Raw genomic sequence first — 17,164 nt, forward strand, 5'->3', positions numbered from 1 at the left:
AGTTCTAGGCCGGTCGAGGCGGAAGATTCACACTAGTTCCAAGCTTCCATAGCCAAAAAGACTCAAGGAGGATCGTCACAACTGAGAGAGAGAATACTAGATCTGAAGGCATGGCCTCGCCCAGATTGGTGGCAAAATGACGCGGGAGCTACTATCTAAATGCCCAAGGTGGAGTTGCCCCAATTTTATAGCGGTAACCCTAGAGCATATTGTAGGCGCTATCGTTGTTTCTTTCTATTCACTGCTATACCCGAAGAACACAAGGTGCATTACACATGTTTGTTTTTACTAGGCAAAGCAAAAGCTAGGTTTCAAGATTACAAGGAAGCCAAGGATCACATAACATGAGAAGAGTTTGAAGAAGATTTGTGCATGCGGTTTGACGACTATGACAACATTATTGGTGAGTTTAAAAAGCTGAAGCAAGAGATGATAATAACCACGTATCAAGAGCGCTTCGAAGAGCTCAAAGCGGTGATGCTAGTCAAGAACAAATTCTTTATGGAGGAAAAATTCCATCTAGAGTTTTATTAGCAGGTTAAGAGAGGATATCAAACGTATGATATGCATGTTCTACCCTCAAACATTTTAGCATACTGTTTTTTATAGCCAAAATACAGGTAAACTTAGTGGATTCAACAAACAAAGCCAAAAGAATGCCAACTTGGGGCCCCACATATACTAAATCTCATGCACCACCTTTTGGTCCGTCGGTGAGCAATTTTTAGCTCAAAAGGTTCCAGCAACATCTCTTTTTCAGCAAATTTATTTTCCAGAGTGCAACCGAGAGTTAATTCTACAGTAGCCTCACTCCCTCCTATTAACCAGTTATCTCATGCAGAGATGAAAGCCAAAAGAGATAAAGGGTTGTGTTATAATTATTATGAGATTTAAAGGAAGGGTCACGGCAGCAGTACATGATCAACGTGGAGGAAGAAGCACTGAATGATGAGATCAATGCTGAAATTACTATTCCAAAAATTAAGGATAACCACAACCTCAGATCTAAGCATCTCCCTTCATACTCTAGAGGATATGTAACAACCCGAATTTTAAAAATTAAATAAATAAAATAAATAAATAGAAATATATATTTTATATAATGAGGAATTTCATGTTATCCCTTATATTTTAGAATTTAAATTAAATTAAATTAAATTAAATTAAATTTTTAGGTATATCTTTAAATATTAGAATCCACTACAACCAAATAAATAATCGTCAGTGTAGATTAGACAGAATTTCAAGTTATCAGCGAAATTCTATGGGTCGTATTAGATTGTGGTGGCAATTGGGGTTGCAGCTTACTGCCTCCTTCTATCATTGGATTCTAAGATCCACCCTTAAACCTCACCTAGGTGTAGGAAAAATCAAGCTCGACACTATCGTTGACTGATGGAGAGGGAGTCACTCCTTCCAGACAAAATCTTGGTCAAACGTGGGAACAGGGCTGTCTCTCAGATTTTGGTGCAGTAGAGAAATGCGAGGCCTGAGGAGGATTACCACGCCATTGTCAGCCAATTTCCCTCCTTAGACCCTTGAGGACAAGGCTATTAAGGGCGGGCGACTATAATGACCCAGAGCAGAGCACACGCGAGCGATTGGAGAAGAAGACTGGCTATTTTGCAAATAAGTCCTATATCATTGATACATGAACCATATTTTTACTTTTTAACCCCATATCAGTGGCATCCTTACTGAGACGCCCTTAGTTACCACGTGCTACACACGTGTTGTTAGTTAAAGGGTAGGGAGCATCCAGATTTTAAGCAATTAGGAGGAGAGAGAAAGGGGATCTAAGTATATAATTAGAATCCTTAAATCCCTTGTAAGTATCTCATCTGAAATTTTTCCACCCTTCAATGAAATAGCTCCCGTTTTCAACTAAGAAAGAGGTTAATCCATATTGTTCTAGGCTAATTGCTATATAATCCAGAGGGATTCGGGCAATTAGAATCTCTTCCGCTGTTGTCAGGGTTCTGATCCTGACAGTTGGAGGAGCGAGCAACAAGTCAAGAGAGGAGAGGGCGTAAAGGAAGGCTTCAATAGCGACGATAAAGGCTGTAGGGAGGCAGTGCTTAGGGGTGAGGGAGACGACGAAGGCAAGCAGGGAGGGAGGTGGCGAGGCAGGCGCAAGCAAGGTGGTAGGGGGCGTGCGGTGCCAACACAGATGAAGCAATCATCGTGGAAGTAGAGAAGGAGGGGGAGGTTCTCATTGTTTGGTGGTGGAGAGGGGAGAGGAAGGGAAGAAGTGGTGTTTTGGAATATAGCATTTATTGGTTAAATAACCAAGTTAATTTGTAAGTCAATACCACGTAAAGACGAGTACAGAGGACAGTTTGCCTGACAGCTTTACAACTACTTATCTACACGATTTTAATTTCCACTAGTTTAGAAGGGACGGGTTTAGCGTCAGATCTCTTTTTTTCATTCAGAGAATTAGCGTGATATTACACTATTGTTGATTTAGGATGTGTCTTCGTAACTTAACCAAAAAATAATGTAACTAAATATATTAGTTTTAAATGTATTTAATCGGGTAGGTCATTTTTAATCTTGATTGCTGCATAATAAGTAGAGCCATTATCTCCTAGATGACTGCTTCAAGATATGTAAGTCATCGGTAATATGAGTAACTCTTCGGCACTCCTACTTGGAGACATGTAAAGATATGAATTGCTTATTGAGTCACCTGTTTTTGGGGAAACATAACAAACATGATATTTTGCTAACCTGTAAGCAAATATAAATATACCTATGGTTGGCCCTTCTTAGATATTGATTTGGATATTATCTTCAATCAATATCCTCATCCAAATAGACTATTTCGGACATGGATTCAAATTCGAATATCAACACGACCTTATCCAACAAAATTTAGATACAGAATCAGATCAATTCATATTTTAATCCGACCTAAATTTATACGAGATCAGATCAATTCACCCAGAATTCATAGTCCATACTTGTTCTTAATGTAAATATATAGAGTAATTTAAACTCGTATTTATAATAAAAATATTAATATTTTATAAAAATATTATTTATTACTACTACTACTTTAACGTATACTCAAAAGTATTTTCGTCATTTGATTTAAAACATCATCAATTCTTAATAGAATTTTATTATTCTTCAATACTTTAATATCAACTTTATGTCATATTAAATATAATTATTGGTCTTTATATTAGTATTGAGCTAAATATTAGAATAGCTTATACTAGTATTAATCTTAGTCAAATCTAAATCTAATAATTTTTCTCTAGTTTATTCAATTATAATATGATAAATCTCTCTATTTTACTTCTAATTTATTTAATTACCAGATAAATATAAATTAAAGAATAATCTTCTCATTTCTATTTGTGCTTAATAGGAATAAGTGCCTTATTCCCTCTTAATCATAGATCAGAGCATATAGTTTCATGTTTGACATGTTTATTCCGGAATAAGTGCCTTATTCCCTCTTAATCAGACAAGCCTTTATATTTAAAGTAAAATATTAAACACTTCAACTCACCACTTATATAAAACATTAACCTTATCAGCATTTTTCGATTGGAACAGCTAATGTCTACAAAATAAACCCATTCTAATGTTAGGTTTAAAGGTTGGACTATTTGTGGATAAATAATTTTCTAACGACAGCCAAGATGGGTTACTATTTTTTTTTTTAACTTAATGCCACGGAATTTTAAATTTAAAATTAATCACGCTACATAGAACTTTACAATAGTGAACTAGATCATGCTTAGCTTGTTCCAACTTCAGCTCACGTTATAAACTAGTAAATCAATTTCACTTAGAAAAGAATGACTTAATTACAAGTTTTAGCTCTTCATTTTTTGTCAGCTCCGGCTAATACTCAACCCCTCAAACGGATCACTTCTAGTCATATCTACTCTATTATCCTTTTTATTCGTATTCAAAATTCTTACATCAATGTCAACTGCCGACAAGTATTTCTTTTCAGCAAACTAAGGTACATAAAAGACAACTAGACACATTCCTTGTTATTTTCTATCGAACTAGTTGAATAAATTAGTCCTATAATATGATAGATTCAAAAAAAATCAAAGTTGGAAATGAATACACTTTGTTTTCTCTTATTCAAAGGTCTGGGCAGCAGACAAAGAAACCGGCGTTATTGGTTTGAGTATCAACATGTTCACAAACTACCAGCATATGTTGATCCGTCTCAATACAAAATGAGAAGTCAACTGTAACACACTGGATTCATTGGAAAAAAGATCGGTTGCGATTGCGTTCCAAACGTGCTTCCCTCTGCCATTAGAATCAAAAGGTTAATGTTAGGCGGATAACATTAATAAAGTATGAAACAAAAGCATATTTCTCAAGTTGAAATGAAAACGATACTGGAAAATTAAAAAGTACTATAATGGGGATTTTCTAAGAACCACATATAATGCTCCTGGTGTTACACAATTATTTTCCTTTCCTTTTCTTTTTCTCGGTACATTCTTTGCTGATAGCATAAGCAAACCAGGAAAGGGTAATAGAAAAGCTCCAGAACTGACATGAACATGATAGAGCCAGCTGAGTTAGTTTGTTACAAGATCATCCTAGTGTACAGGGCTCCTGCCGATGTGAGGTCTATGGAGAGAATATATGTGCAGCCTTACCTTTATTTCTGAGGGAACTATTTTAAAGCTTGAACCCATGACCTATTAAAGACATCTTATTTTACTTGTAAATCAGCAAACATTTGGACCAGGAGAATTAACAACGTGAAATGCAAATGCCATTTTTTTTAGGTTATTTCTTTCCAGTATGATATACAGAAGAGGGTAAATCAACATCTATCAAAGATAAATCTTTGTGAAAAGACTTCGAGATCTATTGGAAGGAACCCTTGTGTTACTTTTTCAAAATTAACATCCTGCCCATCAAAAGTTAAATCTTCATGTGGAGAACTCTGAATAGCAATTATTAGGGATAATTTTATTTTGCTCCCTCTTTTTTTATTTATTTCCATTTCGATCCCTCCTTTCTATGCCTGCCTAAATCAACCCCTGTTTTTTATAATAAGTCTTTAAAAAAGACCTTAGGTTAGTTTTAACTCGACGGAACATGACGGAATGCCATTTTTAATTGGTTTTTAAGACATAACTTCTCAAATACCAAAACTGCCCATCATAATTTACTAATATCTATCGTGGGTCATCCCTAATTTTTCACTGGGTCTCCATGGGTCTCTCTTTGGGGCAAAGAAGAAGATCATCTCTAGAAAAATATCATCTCTACCGTTGGTCTCTCTCTAGGGCAAGAAAAAGGTTATTTCTATTCTAATGAGTTGGGGAAGAGAGATTGGGGAAGAGAGCTTTCTCTTCAAAAATGCCTAGATAAATCTTAAGATTAGAAGAGAGAGAGATTAGGGAAGAGAGATCAGTGAAGAGAGATCGGGAAAGAGAGATTAGAAGAGAGATTGGAGAAATGGGGTTTTGGATGAGAAAGATAGGATTTTCAGATGAGAGATTGGGGAAAGATGGGGTTTTACTAAATGTAAATGGGTTGGGTTTACTAACAGGTATGGATATAAATATCCAAGAGTATACTAATAATTTGAGCATTGTGGGTTAGTTTAACCTGAAGTCCAGTTAATCTCCATAAAGATAGTTAACGGCAGAGGGTTTAGTAGATAAATATAAAAAGCAGGGGTCGATTTAGGCAGGCATAAAAAGAAGGGGTCGAAATAGAAATAAGGCAAAAAGGAGGGAGCGAAATAAAATTTTCCCCAATTATTAATATCCTAGGAACAATAGGTCACTTCTGAATAGCTTGATAAAAAAGAGAGTGATTTCTTGTTGGAACAAAAAGATAGGATAGAAGGACCACATTGAAGAGTTTTTTACTATTAGAAGTCTGCCTCTAAATTTTTTTTACACATCAAATTTATTTCAAAAGTTAAATATGATGCTAGATATGTTTGTAAATTGCTGATCTAGTCAGTGACCGGGTCAGTGATTTATATAGAATTTTAAATTTTCAAATATAAGTTGCTGACTGAGTAAATAGTTTTCAACATACCTGATCTCGTATTTAACTTTTGAAGTGTACTAGACACATAAAATAATAATTTGGGAGGTCTAGTTTACTCAAGAATTCTCACATTGAAGAGGGCAAAGATCTTAACAAGCTAATGGAAAGAGAACAATAAACCTATATCTCTTGCTAAAGATGTTGCAATCAAGATCATTCCATGGGAAAAAAAAGAAAGAAATCACAAAGAAAGGCAGGATTGGCAAGGCTAAGTCATTTCAATTAATGGATAAAAGTGTCAAAACCACAATTTTGTGTACATACTCAAAAGTAGAAGACATTTTAAAAGGGATTTATATTTTATTATTACATGTAGATAGCCTAATCAATTAGTATTTTACAATAGTAACAAAGGTATATATCATTTTTGGAGAGAGTACAATAAGAAAGTAAATTTTCCTTATACATAATCTCTATCATTGTAAACATTAATTCATATAGAAAGCACCATTAAAACACTCAGTGATGTTTAAAAGATCCAAATAAGTTGACAAGAAAGAAGCAGCAAAGGAGTAAGCCATTCTTATAACTAGACGAAAAGCACGTACTTGATGCATCACCAAAAATAATGAAGTGTTTCTGTTTCACAAAAGAAAGAAGGAATGACAAACCTCTTTCTTTTTGCATTCTTTGTAGTCATCAAATTTCTGTTGACATTTGTTCTTGTCCTGATTAGCTTCTAGACCTAAAAAAAGAATTCCTCAAAAAGTCATTTATACAAATTTTAGCAAAAGAATAAGAACAAGTATTTATAAGAAAGACATAACAACTAAGTTTCTTGTTAAAAAGCAAATTTGATCATCTCCAAAAGCATTTGCAATACACTTACAACCACCAAGCTAATCTGGTAATGTCAGTATCATCCAGAATTTCCAGACCCCCACATTTTGTCAAGGTTTAGTGCATGGATGGCCGTGCCAGTAATGGCACCAAGCCGTGCTGACCGGCACGCATGCCGTGCCAACCCATGCTGGACCGGCATGGCAGCGTGTCAATCATTGTGCCATGTGGAGTCCTTTTTTTATTTTTTTTATTTTCATCAATCATTATTAAATCAACTGATTAACCATTTAGAAGGTTTAGATAAAATTAATGATGATAAGACTAGAGATGATAATGATGATAATAGATGATGATGATGATGATGATGATGATGATGATGATGATGATGGTGATGGTGATGGTGATAATGATAATGACGATACTCAGTTTGGTGACGGTGATGATGGAAATGAGACATGCATCCTTATTACACAACATTTTTAAAGGCATTATTTTTATAGAAGACTTAAATCTGTAGATAGCAAGACATTAGAATAGGTGCACCCACAGGATGATAAGTTAATCATTACCATCATATATATCATACCCACCAGAACCATAACACCTTTATTATACTTTATATTTATAATATGCATATGCTTATGGTATACTTGTGCCCGTACTTGTGCTTGTTGTTTCCGTGCATATTCAATATCCATTTCATATTATAAGAGAATTATAAAATTCTTATTTGTATGAAGACTATGTGAGATGTTACAACAAGCAATACTATCAGTGGATGAGTTTTGAAGAATATCGACAACATTCTTGTGTTGACAAATAAAGTCTTTGATCCTCCTCGTTATTCTATATTCAACTAGATATTAGTTTTAATTATTAAACTATTATCAATTAATATTATGTGTTCAATTTTATTATAAAGTATTTAATTATATTATAGAGTGTTTAATCGTTAATATTAGTTTTAATGAATGTATTTAATCACATTATATGTTGAATAATATTTATATTTAACTATTGTTTTATCTTTAATAAAGTAGGTTATTTACAAAAATAATCTAAAGATAAAGCACTATAATGTAAGTTTTAATACATATATTTAAACCAAAAACCAAAAATTGACATACCAAAAATCCAAAAACATCTCTAAATATTTTTAAAAGTTTATTAAAAATATTATAAATGCGTGCCTACGGCACTTGCCACTGGCACAGCCATCGTTGGTTTAGTGTACCATCCAATTTGGTGAACCACATATTGAACCCCAAGAGCTTACATGGTAAAACTAATGATCAGACAATAATTAATGTCCATAAATTGATGACAAAAGAATTATAATGCATAATTTCACTAAATAATAAATAGATACTTTTCACAAAATGTTACATAATACAATACTAATATGTTTTACAACAAAATTAGAGTGCGTCTAGGGAGCTACAAAAAGCAAGAGTATGGAAGTCTAGATATTACGGATTTGATTGAATGAACATGGTATTGTTAGCCAAGAGCAGGTGGAGAGTGGGGACCCATGAGTCCCCCAAAGTGAGTTAAGGACTTATCAGTTAGAAATCTGAATAATAATAACACATATACTATAGAAGAATTCAATGGGATTCTTTTAAGCCATGTAAAAAGATATAATATGAACCAAAAAACATTCAACATAGAAATGAAGAGTGGTGAGGAAAATTTTCAGTCATTCGGAGGTTTACTGCAGAATACATTCTCATAAAAGAAATGGAGAGCAATGTAGTTTGGAAATGTAGATGAACATAAATAAGAACTATGTTTCTGAATCTGTTCTTTGTTGCATGGAACGAAGATGTAGAATGGAAATTAATGGCAAATCATAAGTGGAAGAATGTTGAGCGAACTATGAAAAGTGAAAAGCAAGGTAAGTAATATGTTGCCTTATTGAATCCTATAGACATTAAAGTATAACCAAACAAAGATCAAATGATTCGAGGCTGGCAACTGATAGTGCCTATATTTGCCAAGACTTGGTATAATTTCAGAGCAACACGGAGATTGATATCATTCTATCCATTAACTTGGAAGTTAGAAGTACCCTCAAAGGTGAGCTTATACATGATTGGTTTGTCAGATTGATATCCTCACAACAGGAAGTGAAAAATGTGTTTCCCATGACAGAAATGAAAAAAATGTACGGATCTATTCACTAATTGGAAGGTAATCAAGAAAGTTCAGAATTGGATGAGTGTGGCTTTCAGTACCAACAGAAGATACACTTACATTTTATTTTTATGGACTGCACGGAGAAGAAAAAGAGTTCGGAAGTAAATCAAAGAGGTGTCAGGATATATGCCTTTCTTCTTAGAGAGGTAAAAAGAAAATTCATAATTATAAAGGAAACATTAAACCCTTCCTATATATTTAATTGGAAAATGAGAGAAGAATAGGTATAGATGTTGTTTCCAGGAGAGAACCCAGCATATTTGGTCATGTTAAATGCAGAAGAAAGCAGGAATAATTAAGGAAAGAATTGGAAATCATTATATTTCGGTGATTAGTTTTTGGTGCTAAATGTGTTATCTTTTGGAAGAAGTATGCTTTGTCCAGCTTTGTATAGCATTGAGCAATTTTGTAACAAAATATGAATAGCTATTCCTGAAAGAGTTTGCTATGAGGTAGCTTTGTGTTTCATTTTCAAACAGGGTAAGAATTTTCTTTGAAAAAGAACAGTAGTGAAAAAAAGGTTTTTTTGCATGTATACCCTTAAAAAATCTGATATTTACTTGTATGCCCCTCTAGTTGATGTTTGCATATATACCCCTCAAAACTTATGTTTTTTGCACAGATACCCTACCAATTACTTTTCAGAAAGGTTAATTGCAAGGGGTGTCCAGTCAAAAAATAAAGATTTTAAAATGTATAGATACAAAAATGTGTGTTTTAAGGGGGTATACATGCAAATATCAACTTTAGATGGATCAAAAGAAGAATCAAGTATGCAGATTCCAATCTCTTTCAGATCAGCTAATTTCTCTTTACCTTCCACTTTTAATTTGTCCTATTCAATTAAAATTTATAAGGTTATCAATTTCTAGCATTGACAATAACATGGCAAAAACCCGTAGGCACATGCTTTGTCAATCAGAGTTGTCTGAAAATTATTCCTTGATTAATGCAAAACATGATATTATTTTCTCAAGTTGTATAGACAGAAAAAAGTTTTTACCAATTTAAGAAGATTTCCCTTCTGAACTGAAGCATAAGGACTAAGTTAAAGCAAAATCAAGCAGTAATTTTTTATTCTTGTAGAAACAAATTGTTAACAACACTACCATTTATTAAATTCTCACCAACAGATATATTGCTAATATATCGTTACTCCCCTATCCTAAGACATCATATAAATAAAATAAGTCTTTAGTATGATACAAGTTAGATTCACCCAATTATCCATCATAATTCAGCAGAAAACAAACCACCATGAACAATTCAGAACAAAATTTAGAATAAGATGATCTGCAATTAAGGGCTAATTCTGTATATGATCTTCACATCTTCCTAAGCAATAATCATATAAAGTGCATCCAATCCACCTCAGACAAGCATAAAAAAAATAAAAAATAAAAACAAAAGATTCATTGCGGTAAGAATGACAATTTGGAAAAGAAGAGCATCTCGTGAAAGAAGAGATATGACAACATATGTGCATGGAAGGTAGTTGAGATGGGTGGAAGGAGAAGGAAGTAGAAATCTCACACTTGAGAGAAGCAGTATACTGTGGGAAGCAAGGGGAATCTGCGATTCTGGCAGCCCTTGGATATGGTGGAGAGAAGGCAGGAGAAGAAGATTGCGACGCCATGGTTTATTGGCTTTTTATTCCAACACAAGCTTCAATAAATAGTCGTTTTGCACAAGGGAGCAGAGCAATTCTCTGAAAGGAAATGAAAATTCAGTAATCCAAAGTAGCCATAGCCCAAAATGACTTTCATTTTGCAAAATAATTCTTTTTTCCAACCTTATTGCAGGAATAGGTGAGGATTTAAACTATTTTTAGAAATAGATCTGGTTTTGTTTGGTGCAAAATGTACCGTTTGTAGCCTCATCTTAAAAACGATTTTTTGACATAGATATCATTTTCGTACAAACATCCTACGAGCCAAGAGACCCATTTTGAGAGCATATGAGAGCAAAACTATGTCATCAATGTTAAGACACAAATAAAGCAACTAGATTGGTTCAACAGTAAGCGTCACAAGAAAGGAATACAAGATATCAAAGCTCTAGAGCATAAAACAAAATACATCAAAGCACAGCCCTAGCAGATGGACAGACATGAAGGACCTAATACAAAAGGCAATCCGGTAGTTGAAGCTGCACAGTCCTGTGAATTTCCAAAAGGCAAGAGAAGATTCCCCAACCAACAGAAATCAACCAAATAAATAGAAAAATAAAGGAAAATACAAAGGCACACCAAAAAACAAAAGGGGCTAATACCCACAGCCACAACAGCGAGGTAGAAGCGGCAACAAACGGTGATAGGCAGCGAGAAAACCTACACACCACCACAATAACCGACACAGAACAGAGGAAAACAGAAAGAAAAAAAAAAATTAAAACTAAAAAGTTGACGACTACCTCGGCTGCAGTTATCATAGTGGCAGAAATGGTGGGGCGAATGGGGATGGAGAATGCCTATAGATTGCACTACTCTATTATCCCCTAGCATAGGCTGCCATAATTGACATTTCACTAATGAAGTTAATCTTTATATCACCTAAATCTGCCAATTCATCAAAAGTTTTGATTTAATATTCCACACCATCTTCCAAATATATATATATATATATATATATATATATATATATAATTAATAAGTACCCTATCATATTGTTGAAATTATTCTGCAACATCATTTGTAATGCGTAATGTTTGCAAAAAGAAAATGAGTCTTCATACTCTTAAATAAGATCTAACACCACCAAGATTCACAATAAACATACTTTGAACACTTATCTCCTAAATCGATCATTATAAAATTGGTAGTCAATTGAATATCACCGTATCATAATGATATCAATTTAGTCAACCACGACCCCATCCAAAATTTATCTCTCTGTTATCATCTCCATATGATCTTATCGACGAAATAGATAACTTCCAAACTAAATAACCATTCATGTCATTAACCAGGTTTACATATAAACTATATTTCGTCCCTACTATTGAAATCACTCATAATCCAGTATCCTCATCCATGTCATTCACTTCAGCATATTCATTATCCTCTATTGAGCTCATCTAGTTAGGTATTCAAAGGAAAAGCTATTTTTCTAGAAATATTATTGGATAAACACAATTCTGTTAACTCGTCCATTCTCCAACACAATCAAGGCTTTGATAAACTACAAACATAAGTATCTTGCAAAAATAATTTACTATATCAATCATCCTAAAATTCTTTTCTATTTTTCAGTACACAATCATTCATCATATTAACTAGCATCTCTTTCATAATATAAAGCAATCACATATCTTATTGAGAAAACATATTAATTATCCAACTACAAATAAAGTACTCTCTCTTCTCATGTCTCTCGTATCTTCCCCTAATATCTATTAAGGAAATTTTGTTGACAAAAATAGTTGGCTGCATCTTTTAGCATAAAATAGTATATCTCAACTCGATTGCTAATTCTATATTTTATCAAACAATATGTGTGCATATAAATATCTCTCAATTTCTACAAAAGATTTATATACATATTCTTCATAATTAACAACACTTGTTAATATATATGACCATCTCTATATCCTACAAGAGACATAAAAATATAACTTGCTATTGCCAACTCTAATATCATATACTGAACAAATATATACCATATCACCTCTTATCTCTACTGGAGAGTACTACTCAATGTTTGGTTGTTAATAATTCTGCATCTAAGAGGTTATAAAGAAAAGGAGTTATGAGCCAAAGGACTCAATGAATAGAGCTTACCAAATCAGGGATGCTAAGCCCAGAGTAAATCATATATTAGATAGTATAATTAGAAAGGAGAAATATCATCTTGTGAATGAATATGTAAATGCACCATAAATAATATATAAAACAATTATGATACAATCATGATATGAAAATTATTAGGTGAGATAATAGATGATACATGACGACCACTAGATGATCATGTATGCCAGAATTATAATTTTAATACATCAACAAATGTATATGTCTACCATCCAACGATCTAATGAGAGTAACATATAATAAGATTATTGTTCATTTGCATAATCTGATTTGATGTCAACGTTTTCATGTCAAAACCACATTAGACAACATGCACAGTCTAGACTCAGTACTCGATCTTACAATTATGCCCGAAGGTTAAATCACATTCTGTCATACACAAAAATATGTCAATCATAATCATATTCTATCATACATACGAGTATGACAATCATCAATTCAGACCAGCGTACCATAATACTCTAACTAACAGAAATCACATAGGGAAAACTTGTCATACTCATGCTCTAAATAATGGCACATGTCTAATTGTTTGTGCATATCAAGCACAATTGACCTCGGATTTGGATCACGAGATATCAGATATCAGCGATCATAAATAATGCAATAGACACCCTTAACCCTAGCACCTACTCGAATACCCTATGCTTTTATATCAACCATCATAGTGATGTGATATTATAATTTTTTTTCTTCAAAATGAGTAGATTATCAATTATCTAGTACTTTAACAGGTTATGTATATCACAAATTTAATTGATAGAATAGTCAAAGAGAATATGATGTCATGCATTCTCAAATCCTCTTTATCTTAAATGCATACTCATGCTCAAGATCACTTTAACAAATAAGGTATGAATAATATGCTCAGCCTAATTACCTCTATTACAATTGTACAATCATGCTGAATGTCCAAACAAGAAGCACATTTGAGAAATGTGTTAAGAGACAAAACTACTCACTGTGTAATTATAGAATACTTAATAACTATTCTTCACGTCAAACGAACGTCACTACCTCACTGGCGAGGTTTGCAGAGTCTTGAATAAGGGGGTTTAGAATTTGAAATCATTTATGTAATATAAAGTTAGTCTTTTATCTACCTAAATCAATTTGGAATTTTGGATACAATATAAGAGTTCATTGAATTCATAATTACTCATATTATTCTTGTTTAATAATTAAATTTATATTTCGATATATAATTCCCATAATGCTAATATTAATTGGTAATTCTAGATTAGATATATAATAGCTATTCTCTTTTTGTATAAAACGTATAATAGAAAAATACATATTAAGTATAAATAAGAAAATAAGTATATAAGAATCTAAGTATAATTTAATCATTCTGTGATTATTACTCTTATGTAAAAAGTCTGCATTAGTAAGTATATTTATATACAAATTCTTATGGTTATGCATAAATCAGTCATTGTAATAGTCCTACCTTGCACAAAATATTATTGAAAACATTTACAATTCATAATATAATTCACATTAGCTAAAGAAAATAAAATGAATAAGAAAAAGAAAAAGGAAAAGAAATACATCAGCTATAATGTTGGGCTCGACACACCACTGATTCTGCTACAGCACTAAGCCAAGTATAAATTCAATTATTTATAGAACTTAACAAATAACCAAAACATGCTTTAGAATTCTGAATCGCAGAATCTTGATTCAACGTGATTATCACATGTTCTGCCTAATAAATATGCAATCAAAAAAGCATTTCTTGGTCCATCGTTAATTAACCTTTGAATGCAGAAAGCCATCTCTGTTTCCTCAGCAAAACATAAAAAAATTTCATATTTCTCTCTCTTGCCCTACAAATCGTCGTATGCGAGATAGATGGAAATCTGTCATTTATTTATGGGGAGGGAGAGGACTCAATATTCCATGTTTATATCTTTATCTCTACCATCCATCGAAGTAGAGTTAGATTATGAATCTGACCCAATTACTCTTATCCAATAATGACTATCTAATGAATCCTTATCAAATTTAGATTTTATAGATTTTATATGGACCACATCAAATAGGTTTATTAATTTCGAATTTATAATTAATTCCAACACCAAGCCCAGCACTATTCCGAGCACAGCTAGCAGAAAGCAAGGAGACGGAAGGAAGAAGAAACAAGAAAGGAAAGAGGAAGGCAGGGGGAATTAGGTGGTGTCGCCGGCGGCCACGGCCGCGCGATGTTGCGGTTACGCGACGGCCGGGAGGAAGAAAGAATAAGAACTGAAAAGAGAGAGAAATGAGAAAGAGGAGGAGGAAATAGGCCACGGGGGAGCGGTCCGGCCGTTGCTGGCCAGTCAGCGGCGGGCCTCTCGCCTGCAGATCGGCTCCACAACCTACCGAGCCGGAATGAGAGAGAGGTGGAGAGAGATAGCTTACCGGGAGAGGTTGTGAGAACTGGTAGAATTTACCCGGCGGTGGTCAGAGGTGGGCGGAATCGGCGACCACTCGAGAGAGAGATTAGTAGAGAGACAATAACAAGAGAGGAGAATAGAAAGGCGATGGGGGGACAGGTATGTCATATGTGAAGAAATATATATATGTGTGTGTATTTCAATTTTACTTTCTCCATATTTTATAGTTTTCATTATAAATTCTCCTAATTTCACTATTTTTTTATCGATCCACCCTAGCCTAAAGTACACTAACATGATATGTGTTACTATGGGTGGCAATCGGGTCGGACTAAGCGGGTTCGGGTCGGGTCAAATTCGGATCGGGTCAACTTTATCTTGACACGAATACAACCGATTAGTAAATAGGTTGCATTTAGTAAACACGAACACGACCCGATTAATAAACAGGTAACACCATCCGACCCGCCTAACCCGTTTAATAAATAGGTCGGGTTAACACAACATGCTAACACGACCAGTCTAACTCGTATATTTAAACAGGTCGTGTTAACCCAACACGTTAACACGACCCGTTTAACCCATTTAATATAAATCTTATATAAAATTCAATATTTTATGATTTATAGTGTATTATACATACAAAATAGCTTATTACCACTCAAAACTCATACATAATTAAAATTACAATCCTAATCCATATATGTTCATCTCCTCATGCCAAACATGTGTCACATGTCCCACCGAAGTATTAATCCATTTCCTTTGCTGGCTCTTCTTCCTAAATTTCAAAAATAATAATAATAATAAAATACTTGCTCTTCTTCCTCCTCCGCCTTCCCATTTTTCAAGAGACTACAGCCATGGCGTTTCTCCGTCGCCTCTCTCCTTCTTCCACCTCCTCCATCCGCTTCCTCTCTGTCACTCCTCGTGGCTTCTCCTCCGCCTCAAGCGACGAAACCCTAACAACCAAGACAAGCATCCCTTTCACCAGCAATCGGATCAATCCCCCCTCCCGCTCCGTCGACACGACCTCCTCTGAGCTCCTCTTCTTCCAAACCATCTCCACCATGCGTCGCATGGAGATCGCCGCCAACCCCCTATACAAGGTCTGTGGCCAGGAGGCCGTTGAAGTCGGCACGGAGGCCGCTATCACTAAATCTGACGCCATCATCACCGCCTACCGTGACCACTACATCTACCTCAGTCACGGCAGCGATCTCGTATCCGTCTTCGCCGAGCTCATAGGGCCGCAACGAGTGCTCCAAAGGAAAGGGCAGCTTGCAGCAGGCGGTAGATGGCGGTCAGAGAGAGAGAGAGAGGAGAGAGAGGAGGCGCGGCGAAATGTTTTTCCCCTTTTGGTGAGATGAGGCAGCTGCGGTTGGAGAGTGGAGAGTGGAGAGTGGAGAGAATGAGAGGGTGATTTAGGTTTTAGACTTTACCTTATATATATATGGGTTAGCGGGTTAGCGGTTTGGCGGGTTAACCCGACCCAACCCAACCCATATACTTAAACGGGTTAAACGGGTCAAAACGAGTCACCTATATAAACCTAAACACAACTCGATTATTAAACGAGTTAGACGGGTTAACACGTTTATGACCCGAACATGATTATACTAAACCCAAACCCGATTAAGAGTCAGGTTATTGGGTTTAGTTAAGATTTGTCACCCCTATGTGTTATGATCCGAGCACATGGGTTAAGTCGAGTCAAGTTAGTTAGTTAGTTAGCTTTATCTTATTGCTTTGAATTTCAAATAAATCGGATAATCCATATGTGGATCCAATCTGCTAGGGATTTCACTCCTATAAATACGGGTAGACATGTGTTGATAATTATCATTGATTATTGAGAGAAATCTAAGTTTAGCCAGTTATTATTTTCGCTCTTATCTTTTTACATTAGCCGTTAGATTGTCTTTATCTTTATAGG

The 17,164-nt window shown here is 34.6% G+C and overlaps 1 protein-coding gene across 1 annotated transcript; it reads right to left on the minus strand.

Moving 5' to 3' along the window:
• Positions 1-3,889: 3,889 nt before the first annotated feature.
• LOC140770687 (uncharacterized) lies at positions 3,890-15,403 on the minus strand. Its single transcript, XM_073111938.1, has 4 exons — positions 15,254-15,403; positions 10,579-10,753; positions 6,675-6,748; positions 3,890-4,287 (listed from the first exon to the last, which is right to left on the minus strand). Exons 2-4 carry the CDS (start codon positions 10,679-10,681, stop codon positions 4,240-4,242), a joined length of 225 nt encoding a protein of 74 aa, XP_072968039.1. The 5' UTR covers positions 10,682-10,753; positions 15,254-15,403; the 3' UTR covers positions 3,890-4,239.
• Between the last annotated feature and the right edge of the window lie 1,761 nt (positions 15,404-17,164).

Source organism: Typha angustifolia, chromosome 11, assembly GCF_048772165.1.
Source record: "Typha angustifolia cultivar Huaian chromosome 11, ASM4877216v1, whole genome shotgun sequence".
Taxonomy (NCBI): Eukaryota; Viridiplantae; Streptophyta; class Magnoliopsida; order Poales; family Typhaceae; genus Typha; species Typha angustifolia.